Source organism: Xenopus tropicalis, chromosome 8 (genome assembly GCF_000004195.4).
Source record: "Xenopus tropicalis strain Nigerian chromosome 8, UCB_Xtro_10.0, whole genome shotgun sequence".
Lineage (NCBI taxonomy): Eukaryota > Metazoa > Chordata > Amphibia > Anura > Pipidae > Xenopus > Xenopus tropicalis.
Window position 1 is genome coordinate 88,633,382 of NC_030684.2, and position 15,688 is coordinate 88,649,069.

The 15,688-nt window shown below is 38.4% G+C and overlaps 1 protein-coding gene across 1 annotated transcript in view; it reads right to left on the reverse strand.

Annotated features, from left to right (window-relative positions):
* Window positions 1-1,371: 1,371 nt before the first annotated feature.
* clmn (calmin (calponin-like, transmembrane)) overlaps window positions 1,372-15,688 on the reverse strand; it is a 69,641-nt gene continuing 55,324 nt past the window's right edge. The window contains exons 3-13 of the mRNA XM_002936068.5: window positions 15,349-15,444; window positions 14,806-14,889; window positions 13,422-13,514; window positions 12,129-12,319; window positions 10,764-10,957; window positions 9,446-9,528; window positions 5,481-6,785; window positions 4,165-4,340; window positions 3,777-3,846; window positions 3,592-3,644; window positions 1,372-2,298 (exon numbers count right to left, since the gene is read on the reverse strand). Of these exons, the coding sequence (XP_002936114.3) occupies window positions 2,115-2,298; window positions 3,592-3,644; window positions 3,777-3,846; window positions 4,165-4,340; window positions 5,481-6,785; window positions 9,446-9,528; window positions 10,764-10,957; window positions 12,129-12,319; window positions 13,422-13,514; window positions 14,806-14,889; window positions 15,349-15,444 (2,529 nt within the window). The 3' untranslated portion in view covers window positions 1,372-2,114. The remainder of the gene's footprint in view (window positions 2,299-3,591; window positions 3,645-3,776; window positions 3,847-4,164; window positions 4,341-5,480; window positions 6,786-9,445; window positions 9,529-10,763; window positions 10,958-12,128; window positions 12,320-13,421; window positions 13,515-14,805; window positions 14,890-15,348; window positions 15,445-15,688) is intronic.

Consider the following 15,688-nt stretch of genomic DNA (forward strand, 5'->3'; position numbering starts at 1 on the left):
AACACTAACTAGTCAAATCAATTTAAAAAAATATGTTACCAAGGAAACATCAATTCTTATCCATTCCATTCTTACACCACAACACAAATGCAGGAATGCTAAAAAACATTCATTATATTAAAGGCTCCTTTTAAAACAAAGGGGAAACTTCTAACTGGTGAGAATTCAGAAACATAAAATAAAGAGTATAAAATATGGTAAAAAGTAGGAGCTTCTCTGACGATCAGGGAGTAAAAATTGAACTTCTTCCTTCCGCAACCTTAGTTTTCTGATACGACTCTACATCAGGGATCCCCCAACCTTTTTTACCCGTAAGCAATGTTCAAAAATAACAAAAGTTGGAGAGCAACAAAAGCATGCAAAAAGTTTCTGAGGGTGCCAAATCTGATCTGGGATTGGCAATTGGTAGTTCCTATGTGGACTGGCAGTGTTTTTATGCAACTTAAATCTGCCTTTAAGCCAGGAATGAAAAATAAGCACCTGCTTTGAGGCACGGGGAGCAATATCCAGTGGGTTGGTGAGCAACATGTTACTCACGAGCCATTGGTTGGGGATCACTGCTCTACATGATATGATTCCAGTTACATATGGTACCAGTTTGTATGGGGCATTTGTGTGGTAGTCTGTATGTGGGCACAAAGCAAGGTCAAGAATAACCAAATGTACTCCATGGGAACATTTTCATTTCTCAACTTTATATGTTCAATTGTGTCAATTTGTAGTGATGGGCGAAAAGTTTCGCCAGGCATGGATTCGCGGCGAATTTCCGCGTTTTGCCATTGGCGGATTGTTTCGCGAAACGGATGAAAAATTTCGCCATGGAAAAATTCGCCGCACGTCCAAAAATTGTCGCCGGCGTCAAAAAAGAATAGCCGCGGGCGACGAAACAGTAGCCGCGCGACGAAACAGTAGCCGCGCGCGACGAAACAATAGCTGCGGGCGACGAAATAATAGGCGCGCGACAAAACAAGAGCCGCGGGCGACGAAACAAGAGCCGCGCGACGAAACAAGAGCCGTGGGCGACGAAACAAGAGCCACGCGCAACGAAATAATAGCCGCGTGACAAAACAATAGCCGCGGGCGACGAAACAAGAGCCGCACGACGAAACAAGAGCCGCGGGCGACGAAACAAGAGCCGCGGGCGACGAAACAATAGCCGCGGGAGACGAAACAAGAGCCGCACGACGAAACAAGAGCCGCACGACGAAACAAGAGCCGCGCGCGACAAAATAATAGCCGCGGGCGACAATTTTTTTTGTCGCACGACACTTTCTCCGTTTCGCGAATTTTTGGCCGTTTCGGGGATCTTTTCAAAGATTCGCGAATTTTTCGGCGAAGCGAAACGGAACAGATTCGCTCATCACTATCAATTTGTTAATATAAGTGTTACTTAAGATGTGTAACCAAAAAAATAAGGTTTAATGCTTTATTATATATAAAAAAAAGTTTGCCAGCTTTTAGGTAATAATATATTCCCTTTTGTATAAGCTTTTCTTTCTGTGTTTCTCTTCAGACATTTTTTTATTTTTTTGGCACCTACAGTTTTTCATCCCTAGGAGCTTTATTTTGGGTTTCACTGCATATCTGTTTGTATATGCAGTAGCGCAGTATGGTGTCGTCATTTTTATACTAGTTTGCAAGTCAGGCTAGTAAATACTGCAATGAGAGTGCAGAATAGTCAGATTGCTGCTGGTGGTTATACAGTGCAGTTCAACGGTTTCTATACGGGGGACCAAAATGAGAACATGCCATATGTTTGCTGGCTTGATTATAGTAACATAATGATGTGTGTAAAGCAGTTACTTCTAAGGTTAAATCTGTATTCACACAGCCCAGCATTGACAAAACAAGCTGACTTATGATAATAACTCCTAAACATTACAGACAATTATGGCAAATAAAGCCATGAGTCTGTAATGGGGTTTTAACATAAAAATGCTTACAACTTGTTTTGTAAGCATTGTTACAGTACGTACCCCAGTAGTTTGTTTAAACAAAGGCACAAACTTACACCCTACTGAGAGATGCATATCCACATGAACACCAGCACATTTAATTTATTGCTAGAGGAAAGTTTGCAGCTATATTTCTCATATATACAACTGCTGGAGGTCTTAATGATTGTTTGCAAAAAAAGTAACTTTTTTCATATCCAGCTCAGGAAGAATCAATACGCAGTACAAAAGTAGCCAAAGTAGAATGGTGATGTAGATATTCACAAATGAATCAGATGAAGGTGCATCTTCTGGCTGAGTTGTGACTTTTTCGGCCAGACATGTGTCTGCAATTTTCTTGAAACTAAAGGAAAGGAAAAAAAATGTGGTAAAGCTATAAATGGCTGTTAAGCTGGCCATACACGTGGCGATCTGACGATGTTTCGTTCGACCATCGGTCGCACGAAACATCGTCAGATCCGCCACACACCGTTCAGGGCTGAATCGGCAGGTAAGGAGGTAGAAACAATAGGATTTCTACCTCCTTCTGCCAATTCAGCGCTGAAGGGAGATTTTGGTCAGACGCCTTCTATGGCGCCTGATCAAAATTTTCAAACTGGTCTGATCGGCGAGTTGTCCGATATCAACAGCTACCTGCGATATCGGTCGACTCGCCGACATACCATACACGCACCGAATATCGTACGAAACGAGGTTTCGTACGATATAATCGGTGCGTGTATGGCCACCTTTAGACTTTAAGCTCAACAGTTCACACTTTCTATATGCTCCCCTATTGGAGTGGTAAGCAGTACATCTCATTGTATAACCCACTCTAGACTTAGGGCTCTGGCACACGGGGGAGATTAGTCGCCCGCGATAAAACTCCCTGTTCGCGGGCGACTAATCTCCCCGAGTTGCCTACCCCTGCCATCCCACCGGCGAACATGTAAGTCGCCGGCGGGATGGCGATTTGCGCGAAATCGCGCCGCCGCGTCTGCCATCCCGCCGGCGACTTACATGCCTGTCACTTAGTAAGTTTTCTAAAATGTCTCCAGACATATCAGTTAAAGTAATTTGGACTTAATTTTTTTCTATTGAGTGCTATTCTCATATCTACCACTTTTAGAAATACAGGTGTCAGGGGGCTGCTATCTTGCTGCCTTCCTATTGTTCTGCTGATCGGCTGCTGGGTGGGGGGGGGGGTGATATCTCTCCAACTTGCAGCACAGCAGTAAAGAGTGGAAGGAGTTGCAGCAGGCAACAGCCTCCCTGGAATTATATTCCAGTTCTTCTCTAGGAAACTGCCTGCAAGTCATTTGAACACTTATATTTTTAACCAAAGTGCAGCTACAACAGCTAGGAGGGTCCAAATCAGATTGCATTGATTATGAAGGTGATACATACTATGTAAGTCACCTGACGCAAATGTGGCCTGCAGAGTTGGCTTGTAAAAAATGATTACTCCCTTACATACTGTAATGCATTCCAATTCTCAACTCATATGAATATTTTTGTTATAACAAAAGATATTGCTAATACTGATTCCACATACTGCTTGCTGTACAGTACTGCAATAAAACACATACAAACATTTCAAGAAGTTATATAATATATATAATAATTTTTCTGCATTTGTGTATTAAGATAAACTCACCTTATATGATCATGCTGTTCATTATTCTTTTTGGTGTTTGGATCCAGCACATTCTAACATATGTAAAAGTTCATGTTATTTTCTAATAATTTTGTGTTGAAGTAGTTTTTATATAAACTTAAATAGCTTCATGATAATTATTTTATTATTATGTTATTATATACAGTATCTTCTGCAGTACTAACCTTCGTATCCAGAACACAGTCTTTTCGCCTATGACGTACAGATGTATCTCTCTCAATTTCACTGCAGGTACTAAGAGAAATGTATTGAAGGTTAAGTGAAGATAGTTTTTAAAAAGATTCCACCACACATTTATTGAATCTAAGTAATGTACTGTATGTCATCACAGAATAGAGGACTAAACAACATTAGCATTGTTTTTAAATTTAGTTGTTTTTTTTTTTACATCTCTTTGTTTACAAATAAAACAGTGTAATGCATGATTAGAAAGTACTTTTCTCTGATTCCAGTAGTACATTACTAAATAAGTTGAGACATATAAATATATGGCATATAAGAAATCTATGGTGTGTGCAGCTGCCCAGAAAAAGGGCTTCTTTTATACTGTACCTAGGGAGCGAAAGAACGTTATGGCTTTCCCCCTTTCGCTCTAGCGCTGTGTCATGTAGTTTATCCTCTGTTAGCAAAAAATCTTCTTTAGGCTCTGCCTTTTGGAAAGAAAGCTTCTTAGAATTTTTAAAATCTTTATCTGCTGCCATTCTTTGTCCTTCCTGAATTTCAGAAATCTGAAATTTACAAATTACATGATTATATAAATTTACATGAACTATGACATTATGGTCTACCAAGGAACAGAGATATTCATATATTGGCCTCTAGCAAAGCACAGGGAACAGTCCCGACACTTCCCCCAAATTAACATGCTATAACAGTCTAGATGGCTCTTGCACACATTAAATATTTACATATCATCACTGTATACACAAAAAAATACACTGGTTTCACAGCAGTATCTTACATAAAAACAAAGCATATCTTTGCTTTCTTCATTAACAAAGCATGCTGCTTTCTCCCTTCTTCCACCCACCATAGTACAGGTATGGGATCCGTTATCCGGAAACCCATTATCCAGAAAGCTCAGAATTACATAAAAGCCTTTCTCCCATAGACCCCACTGAAATCAAATAATTCAGATTTTTAAAATTGATTTCCTTTTTCTCTGTAGTAATAAAAAAGTACCTTTGGTCCCAACTAAGATATAATTAATTCCTATTGGAGGCAAAACAAACCTATTGGGTTTAGTTAATGTTTTATTGATTTTTTTAGTATGAATACGCTATGGAGATCCAAATTACAGAGAGATCCCTTATCCGGAATACCCTTGGTCCCGAGCATTCTGAATAATGGGTCCTATACCTGTACTAGCTTAACTTGGTATGTCAGTCGCATCTCCTTCCTTTACCTCTGCTCCTCATTTTCAGTATATTGCAGCTCACTGCTTTCTTCTATTAATAATCGCTTTGATACATGCCTACCCATTCCTCCCTCCATTTGTCAGCCTTTTGCTTCTCCCACCTAATTGCATTACATGTCTGACTTTACTTTTCCATCTCCCTGCTCCAGTTCATTCCAATGCTTCTTTAAATATCTGCTCCATACTCTGCAATTTACAATGTGTTTACTATGATCCCTGAAAATATAGGTTCTATATGTTGTTACATTACTCAGCTCTAAATCAAAACAGTGCAGATATCACACATCATTGATTTGTATGTTATATCAAGGCATCCTATAGCAAACAGAATTTTGAGCACAGGAGCAAATGGCAAGCAATGGATCCTACTAATATTTTTAAATGATTCTCAGTTTACTAAATAGTCATAGTTCCATAGTCACCGCATATGCCTTGTGTACCTCAGATTTACCTGAGTGTTGTCTGAGTGAGTTGGTTCCACTACAGAATCTTTGGTCTGAGATGCTGGATTTTGAGTAGAGCCATTTGCTGTTCTTAAACATGGGCTTTTCAACAGTTCTGGGGGGTTATCAGAATGGCTAAAATCTTGTGCTTCATCCACAAACTGTGTGTTAAGCTCCTTATCTGCCATCTCTTTGTTATATGTCTGCATGCAGTCCTGATTATAAGATTCTATTACATCATGATCTTTTTCCTGGGGAAAGCTAGATGCCATGTTGCTACTTATGGGTGCACCTGGGGAGTTTTCAGCAAAGGCATGCAGAACATCTGCAATAGGGACACTGTAATGAGGATAATAAAACAGATTATGAGGAATAACTGAAATCAGAGGTAAATCTGCATTGTCAATAGTGTCAATAGCATCTGATTTTTTTGGTGGAAGAATTTGTACATTTGTGTCTGAAACTGAATCTACAGAGTGTCCTTCATTTATGGATTTGCACTTTTCTTTGACAGCAGATGCTCTATATGGTTGAAAAACTGTCAACTGCTTTGCATGGTCACTTCCTGTGGCATTTGCATGATGTGGAATATATTTACATGCATCATCTACATTATCATTGTGCCCAGGAGAGAGACCATTGCCATTAATGAATGATGTACCCTCTACAGGACCCTTCTCCAGAGATTTCACTGTCTCTGAATACGTATTAGTTGATTCTTTGGACACTGAAGTGGGTTCCTTATCAGTAGCTGTATAAACATCTATAGAAGAAAATGGATCAATGTCATTTATTTTTTTTAAGTTGCTATGTGTGGTAGATTTGTATAGTTTATCAGAGGCAGAAACGGGGCGATTTTCATCTGAAGAAATACAATTTTTAGCATGACTTCCATTAAAGACCACGGATGGTTGAATTAAGGTTTCTCTGTCTTCAGTGGTTTCATCAATGCCACCAAATTCTTCTGCAGGACTTTCCATGGAGGAATCAGAATGATCTGAGGGAATCACTTCCTGTCCTAAAATACTGTAGATTTCTTTTGTACTGTTCCCTTTTGGGCTCTGGTTATGCTCACTCCTTGACTGAGACCAATCATTTATTTTGCTATGAGAATCAGAATGGAAATATTCGGCAATTAACTCTTCAGGGTAATGGTATCTCTCTGGATGAGTAGCTGGTGAATGGATATCACCCTGAACATCAGGTTCTTTACTCAAAGTGATAATCTTGCTTTCCTCCTCGGCTGGTCCATCTTTATAGTGTACAAATGTAGATTCCAACGGAAGATAATCCAAATGGTCAGAAAAATCTTCCTGAAATTTACACAATATTTATTAGTGATTGCAAAATAGTAACTACTTAATTATAAACATTTACAAATATAAATCAGAAAACATCTACTTTATACACTCATATAGTGGCATCCAATGCAGAGGCCAAGGAGAAAGAATATAAACATCTAAAAGGAGCTCTGAAAACTTGTGGGTACCCAGACTGGGCCTTCATCAAAACCAAATCAAAGACCAACAGAAAGACCAGACCTACAAACAGAAGGGAGGAACACAGCAGGCGAAACAACATAGTCATTCCATATGTTGCTGGAACATCAGAAAAACTTAGGAGAATTTTCAACAAACATCGCATTCCTGTGTTTTTCAAACCCAGCAACACCCTGAGACAGAAGCTGGTGCACCCGAAAGACCCAACACCCAAGCACATGAAAAGTAATGTGGTCTATGCTGTCCAGTGTAGTGAAGAGTGCTCAGACTTATACATTGGGGAGACAAAACAACCTCTCTGTAAGAGAATGGCCCAACATAGGCGGGCAAACTCCTCAGGACAAGACTCAGCGGTCTATCTACACCTCAAAGAAAAAGGTCACTCTTTTGAGGACAGTAACGTGCATATTTTGGACCGAGAGGACAGATGGTTTGAAAGAGGTGTGAAAGAGGCCATTTATGCCAACCTGGAAAAACCATCCCTGAACAGAGGAGGGGGCCTGAGACACCGCTTGTCACCAACATACAATGGCGCGTTGACATCCTTACCCCGGCAGTTTCACAACAGTTCACACTTCCAGTCATGTACTTTGAAGGATTAACACCTTCATCAATGAGAATCTTGGTACCATTGTGATTGGATCATACCTTCTTACACCTGTCAGTTTCAGCTAACACCTAACTGAACAAGTTCAATGGAACCATTGTGATTGGATGTCTGTGACTCTATTACCATCAAGAGTTTAAATACCGGGGAATTCCCTACCAGTCATTTGAACTGAAGAAGCCACTCGGATGAGTGGTGAAACGTTTTCAAGAAAAACTCAGAAAAAGTCCAGTTGTTTTAGACTTAATTCTACTAGATACTGTTTATACACTCAGTAAGGCCACTCTGCTCTCAAAATCTTTAAGTTGTGGCTGAACCTGGAAGCATTGAATCCACCCGGGTGCAGGCAGACACCAGAGATATCAGCCAAAAACACAAGACTTTGCATTTCTAACCGATATCTGCTGGGTCTGCCAGCACCCTGGTTGATTAAGTGCCTAAAGGTGCAGGCTCAACTTTAAGATTTTTAGAGCGGAGGGGCTGATTCTTGTAAAGCATTTTTCTGCTTACCAAGAATCAGCCCCAGTTGTTTGCAGGTGATACAAAGAGACCTAAAATTCAGATCCAAGTCTCAAACTGCCCTCTTGCTATAGCCTTCTGGATGAATTAATGACATCCCAAAGTAATGCACTGATAACCTCAGCTGAGACCATACTAGAGGTCCACTGGTGTGAATGGTTGTGTCTCCAGTCAGTAGGTGGCATTTGATCTATTATCTTTTGTTTCTCACCCACTTGCAAGTACTTAGTGTAGCCAATGAGTACAGCACAGATGTTGTCTATGCATAACTGAATGTCAGATACTTATAGGCTAATACCAGACAGGACTGATTATCGGCCTACTCTAACATCAGTCTTTCCCTGTTCCTGCACCCAGAGTGTCGGCCCAGGTATAGGCACACAGAGCAGATTTCAGTGCTGAAACCTCACCGATGCCAGCATCGGGGCTGATTCTCGGTTTGTATTTATCTGCAGGGTGAGGATCAGCCCATCTGGCATTAGCCTTAAGGACCATGTCACACAGGGCACTTGGGTGTATTTTAGCCAACTGAAAAACACCTATAATCTTCTCCCCTGGCTCCTTTCACTTGAATGGAAAACATACAGAAAAAAAAATGTGAGATTTTCTGGCTAAAAAGCACTTACACTTGCATTGGCAATAGAACAATGTTAGAACCTGATTAGTTCTGTGACATAATGTAACTTAATTAAGCATCTTCCATAAATGGATAGTATAGTGAAGAGTAGTAAATGCAATAAAAAGTGAATCATTTCACAGGTCCCTTCACTTCTTGCTGTTAAAGGCAGTGCTTCCAGCTGTTTAATAATGGAGTTACTACTTTAACAGCAAGAAGTAATGGGACCTGTGAAATAATTCACTTTCTATTGCATTTACTACTCTTCACTATACCTAACATATTTATTATAGTATCTTACTCCCCGTGCTTTTAGAACATCACAAACGCTTTATATTGCTACATCTGAAGGACTTCTGTACTGCTTATTAGACATGTATGTCTCTTAGCTAATGCAGGAGCAATCATATAATATAAGGATCAAGTTACATTATAGAGACTAATGTGAGGCCAGTTAATCATTCAACTGTAAAGTTTATCAAAAAGTAACTTAATGTTCAACAAAAGTGTATACTCCTGTTAGATTTAACAGTTTATTTTCATAGCCAGAACATTTAGTTCAAGTGCCAAGTATAGTCAGAACCTCTTCTCCCCGCATTTGCATTGGGAAATAAGGATTTGAATGGGTATTATTGCACTGTATTGCTACTGAGCTGCACTAAACATGTATTCCCTATAGCGTATCTATCTATCTATCTATCTATCTATCTATCTATCAAATATGATACTTACTGCATCAAGTTCTGGAAAGTGTTCCAGAAATTGGGTGACATATGTCATGATAGATTGCTCATCAGGCGAGTTAACCATTACATCTGCAGAAGAAAACATAGAAAAACTGAGATGAATGTAACTCAATGTCTATGAGAAATTACCTATAAATTGGCATTCATATTACTTGCATTCCAGCAAACATACAGGAAGAGCAGGATAAACATGACTCATTTGCAACTTATAAAAAACGAAATAAACCATAGATAATATTGGCCGTAACTCTTCTCTTGTCTTGAGCCCTCTCAAATCCAAATTCTGGCATTGAAATTATAGTGGCATTTTAGGTCAATGGCACACAAGGGACATTTTTAAAGCTGTGTAAAAAATTTTATGCCAAAAAGGGTGTAAAATTTGCTGTAAAATAAATGGCACAAATATAAAGCTCAGTTGTTGTCCCTACTCTTGAATTAACACCATGTGCTGTGAAACGATCCATTACAAAGAGCTAATTTATAGAGGTTTTCACACTACACTAATTCCTAAAACGACTTCATTATTTTACACCATTCTTAAGCTGGCACAACCCATTGAATTCAATAGGGAAAAATTCAGGAAAAAATTTCTGGCATGAAAAAAAGGTTTAACATTCTGTGTAAAAATTGGCGGCACACAGCACTAGTTTTTATGAGGGTTTTTCCAAGCTAACATTTTTTTTACTTCATAATTTAATAGCCAGGTACACATTCAAATACAGTAACATAATAACACAGGTTTAAACCAAGTGATTTTACAGAGTGTACCATGCCATTAAAGTGGCTAATTTAATTGAAGTCAAAGGAGAAGACTTTAACTGACAGGATATTGTCAAATATTGTTGACATGATATTAACCTAAGAGTTGCTATTTAAATACTTGTGATAGATGTTATCTTATTTACTGCAGGAATACAATGCACAAAGCTGATATACAAATTGCAAAGTCCAACAATCCTACACACTAAGGGGCATATTTATTATGCTATGTAAAAAATGGCGAGAAATTTGCGACACATCGCAAGGCTTCGCCGTGTAAAAACGGCGTAAAATCGTCGTAATTTTTTACGCGTTTTTTCTTCCACTGGAACTTATGGAAAATAACGGCATAATATCCGGCGTTCAGACGGCGATCTTTTCCATTTATTTTACACAACTTTTTACTCCGTTTTTTCTGCAAATTATTTTTACACAGCATAAAAAATATTCCCCTTAGTCATAACCCTGCCAATCACCACCCAGTGTGTCCTTGTTTATGCAATGTTCTAAGTATAATGTAAAATTAAATTTGTATTGGAGCATACCTTCTGGTTCCAAAAGCCTTGGGACACTGAGCTCTTCTTGTGCAATTCTAAAGGCATCTTCCAGGTTCTCCCTTGCAGTTTTCACCAGGGCTTGTTTTATGTCCACAAGCCTGGAGTCTATTGCTTTTATAAGTGCCAAAAATGCAAGGCCACTTTTCCAGCTGCTAGCAAAATCCTGCACTGCAACGCCATACCTTTTTAACAAGAAGGGGGACAAACAAAAAAACACTGTTTAGAAAACATTAATAGTCTGATATTATTTTAATATGTTATTGTATATAAACTTTGATGATTTCTTTTGTATAAAATGGTTTTACTTAATAGACGTCAACTGCAAAATTGGTGTTAGATGTGACAGTCTAATACCCTAGTGAAGTAACAAAACAGATATATCACAAATTCTGAAGACTACACATTTTGTTTATAAATGCACACCAGTAGAAACTATTACATCCATTTGTCTTGATGGCCTGTTGACAAATGGCTCCTTTATTTTGCAGACTAGCACAGCCAGGAAGCAGAAAAGTATACCATGATCATTGTGCTCACCTTGAAATTAACTGTTAGTATGATGTATATATTGGTAATAATAGGATTTTTTTTGGAATCATGTAACTTCTGTCCTCCTGCTTCCGGTTTGGAATTATTTGCTGCTTACTCTAGTAAAGGTATGGGACCTATTATCCAGAATGTGGACCTGGGGTTTTCCAGATATGGGGTCCTTCCATAATTTAGATCTCCATGCCTTAAGCCTTCTAAAATAATTTCAACATTAAATAAACCCAATAGGATAGTTTTGCCTTCAGCAAGGATTAATTAGTTGGAATTATATACAAGGTACTGATTTATTATTTTTAAAAATTTAATTATTTGATTAAAATGGGAGAGTCTCTATGGGAGACAGAATTCATCTCAATTCAGAGCTTTCTGGATAATGGGTTTCTGGATAACAGACCCCGTACCTGTAATTGGGCCATACCTATTACAAAATAATAGTAGTTTACATCTATCCTGTGAATTTATTCACTTATGAGTTTGCATCACCACAACCAGAAAGTCTATAAAAATAATACACTGGAGAGAGGCACAATAAAAGGCAAATTGTTTAACCCTTAAATGCCATTAATCATATAATCCACGCAACTGGCTGTGATTTACTCTAGTGCCAGCACTATAGATGTAGTGTTTTTTTGATCCACGGTTAGGTTTATGGAACCGTTATTGAAGTGAAAACCAAATAACACTATTATGTCTTCATAAGAAATTAAATAGAATTACAAAACTTGGAAAATCACGTGGTAAAAATGTGGCCTTGATTGTTAAAACCATGTTAAGATGAAAGCAGACATAGTGCTGTGCTCTTACTTTCTTGTCCTTTGCTGAACCCAGTTCAGAAGCGCTTTGATGGCTTTGCGCTGATCCTTAATTGAAACAGACAAGCTTTTCTCTGTACTGGGAGTGCTGGAGTGAGACGAGTCAGAGTCAGGCCCGCTGGGCAGTGAGGACAGGCTGGACGAGGATGACATTCGGTTGAGATTGCCTGTGAGTTCTTTAATCTGCAAATAGAAAATGAAGAAATTATGTCAGGTTAGTTTACTGCCTGATGTGATTGCAAATGCCCCGTTCTTGCACTTCATATACTGTATAGGGGGCTGCATTATAAATGGATATTTCTTTCATTTTGTATTACTGTATATTGTATCCTACTATTGATTTTACTGACTAATTGTAAAACAGTGTGGCTGTTTGTTGAATAATAAGTGGATATTCTGATGCCTGACTAATTCTTTCATCAGAAGGAGACCAAGAAAGCGTTCAGCCTTTTTTCTGGATGTTATCTTCATGGATAATTTTGATTTTACATCTGGTGAGGAGGTGGTATAGGAACGCCGCATACATATTAAATCAAAATTCTTCCAGTAGATATGGGTTAGTTTACTTCCCCTTATAATAATCCATGTTTAAACGGAATAATTTTATTTTATGTTTATGTATAACCTGCCCTTGTTATGCATGCTCCTATTTATGCATTTCACATGTCCTTCTCTACCTTTCTTCTCCTACAGGTTTCTTGCTGTGATATTCTATGAAATCTAATTAACTGTCTCATCAGAATTATTCAGTGCATTGTAGCTCCTGACTGAAACTTAGAAATAAGCAGTCCTTCAGAAACAGAATCAAAGCCCTAGTGCATGCACCAGGCTGCTCTGCTTCTGAATGAGATATTCAAAGGCAATATCAAATGCAGGTGCCAAAGCAGGTTATTTGCTTGATCTACATGTTCATGAAACTGTTGTCATTCATACGGCTTCCTGGTATTCATATTTACATATAAGCACATTATAGTGCTGCTTAACCAACTCACAGGATAATTGTGGGTGTCTGCGAATTAGTGTGTCCTGCAACTTCCATGTAACTACCATAGTAGCCATGTTGGCAAATCACATTTCTGTTTTTTTTTGTATGTGAATTGCATCATTTCCAGGACAGAGATTGCACTTTGCTCACTGCACTTGCAGATGTAGGTTCCCTCTTTCTCACTGACCAGTATTCTTATGTATTATAATATCTTCTCTAAAATTATCTCTTTTCATGCCCCATTACTAAGTACTATAGCAGCTGCCATTTTAACATGAATAATCATTAATATATGTTTACCTGCAAGAACAAGATTATGTTCCAGATAAGCCCAAGCACCAAAGAAGGATTTCCATCAGCTATCTCTGCAGCATCAATGCTAACCAGTTTTACCTAAAATATTTCAAGAAATTGCATTATTAATTCATTAAAGGCATTTCAGTCTGAAGAAAACCTACAAAGTGCAATCCTTATGTAAGGATACAATATTCAAACAAAAAAATAATCAATTTATCCTTGAATAGAGTGTGCTCTGCACAATACATGGCTCTGGGGGAAAGAGTCTTTCTGCTAACACAAACCATCACCTATGCAGTTGGTATAAAATTTCTAGCTCAAAGTAGTCAGTTGGCATGTTTTCACACATATTACCCAAGATAACCTGGGCATTATGGTAGCTAAAAATTAAGCAGAAATGAACAGATTAATCCGCACATGCACACACCTTTCTATTAACAGCCATCTTACTATAAGGTTTAAGTTGCAATAAATACTGTTATAACAAAAGGGGGTGGCGTGAAGAACAGAGAGGCTTCAGATACATTTTGAGTTCAGTGAAACCAGTGGAAAATTTGAGCCCAACCACATTTAATTCCATGTACATGCATGAAAGGATGCATTAATTTTTTTTTTTTTGCAAAAGAAAATTGTTGCAACCTTGGTAGCTTTGCATTTATTTTTTAGGGAGAGTCCTCCAAGGTTAGCTCACTCCTGTCCTTATGACATGTGGGTGCGCTATGGAATTTTTACTGTAAGCTCCACTACAGAAGGGACTAAGGTAAATGATGAACAGTCTCTGTTGTGTAAATCAGGCCCTTGCAATACACTGCAAATTCCCATGACCCCCCCCCCCCCCCGCAGCAACAATGCACCTGCGTTCGTTCAAAGGGACTTGTACTACTCTGAGTGTTTCTTACAAGGTTGAGAGGTGGATACATACTTAAGCAGACAGATCACATACTAACTGCTTTATTTGTGGTAAATAATAAAGAATACAGATCACATATTGGTTACTCAAAATGTGGTGGATACATACTAAAGCAAATAGATTCCATAGCTGTTGTTCTATTTTACTTTATTTATTCTTTGGAAATTACTTTTGCTTTCTTAAGCTTGATGTCTTGCTTGCCATTATCTACTTCTAGAAGACCAACAATAATTTTCCATAGTCTAATTCCCAAGTTCATTAGACTTGCCCCCATCAATACATTGCAGAGTCACAGAAAAGCCACACATTGAACAAGATTGTCAAAGCAAGAGAAGCAAGGAATATAGATTCATCCATACTTTATCTTATTATGTACAGCCAGCTTGTACAACAAAACTCTTTATGGGTCCTAACATACCTGGAATCTGTCACTTATGGCAGAAAATGGAAATACAGTTGCTAGTGTATAGAACTTACATTGCTGTCCTCCAAAAACTTTAAGGCTTTCGCTATATTATTCAAACGGAATATTCGATGAGAAGATGGCTTGTATTCCTGGAGCTGAAACAGAGACAATTTGATTTCAGCCGATCACTGGGCATAATTGCTTCCTTTTATGAATGAGTGAATGTTTGACTTTGCCATAATCCCAACAAATGATGCAGGTAAGTCAGAAGAGCTAAAAGTGCAGAAGCTCATACACTTAGAACTCAAGCTGAGCTCATTTGAAATAAATATGATGTAAAAAGATGTAAGAATTCACCAAACCATATTGAGTTCGTGTAAAATACAGCTTATTACTGTTATACATGGTTACACAAATTCATTATCCCAAGGATGACAAAATGACCTGCAGTGCCTGATCATTGCTGATCAACAGCTTCCAGCATCCATTTACATATCTCTTCTTTAATCTCAGGCTCAGCAGTGCATTTCATATAGTTATTTTATTTAATGTGCAAACTAACATACAGTAAACCAAGCTAAAGCATATCATTATGCTGAAAAATAAACACTTACCAAGCTCTGCCCAGTCAGGACCTCCAGTAGTGACATTAGAATTTTCCCATCTTGGATATCAACAAATAAATCTTTTACTTCAATAGGAGGATTGCGCTGTGAAAACAAGAGAGGGATAATAACTCATAAAGCTCATTGGTCATCACACGTGCCTTCCCTTTTCTGTATCCCCCTATGTTTATCCCCTGGGTTCTGCCTCCCCCCACCATACTCCAGGTATCATAAATATAGTAACTGCTCCTGTTAGAAATGGAACACACGTTAAGAGATAACAATATAAACATTATAAATAACAACATGTGATAAAGATTAAAGCACGCCAGTAACTGCAAACGTACAC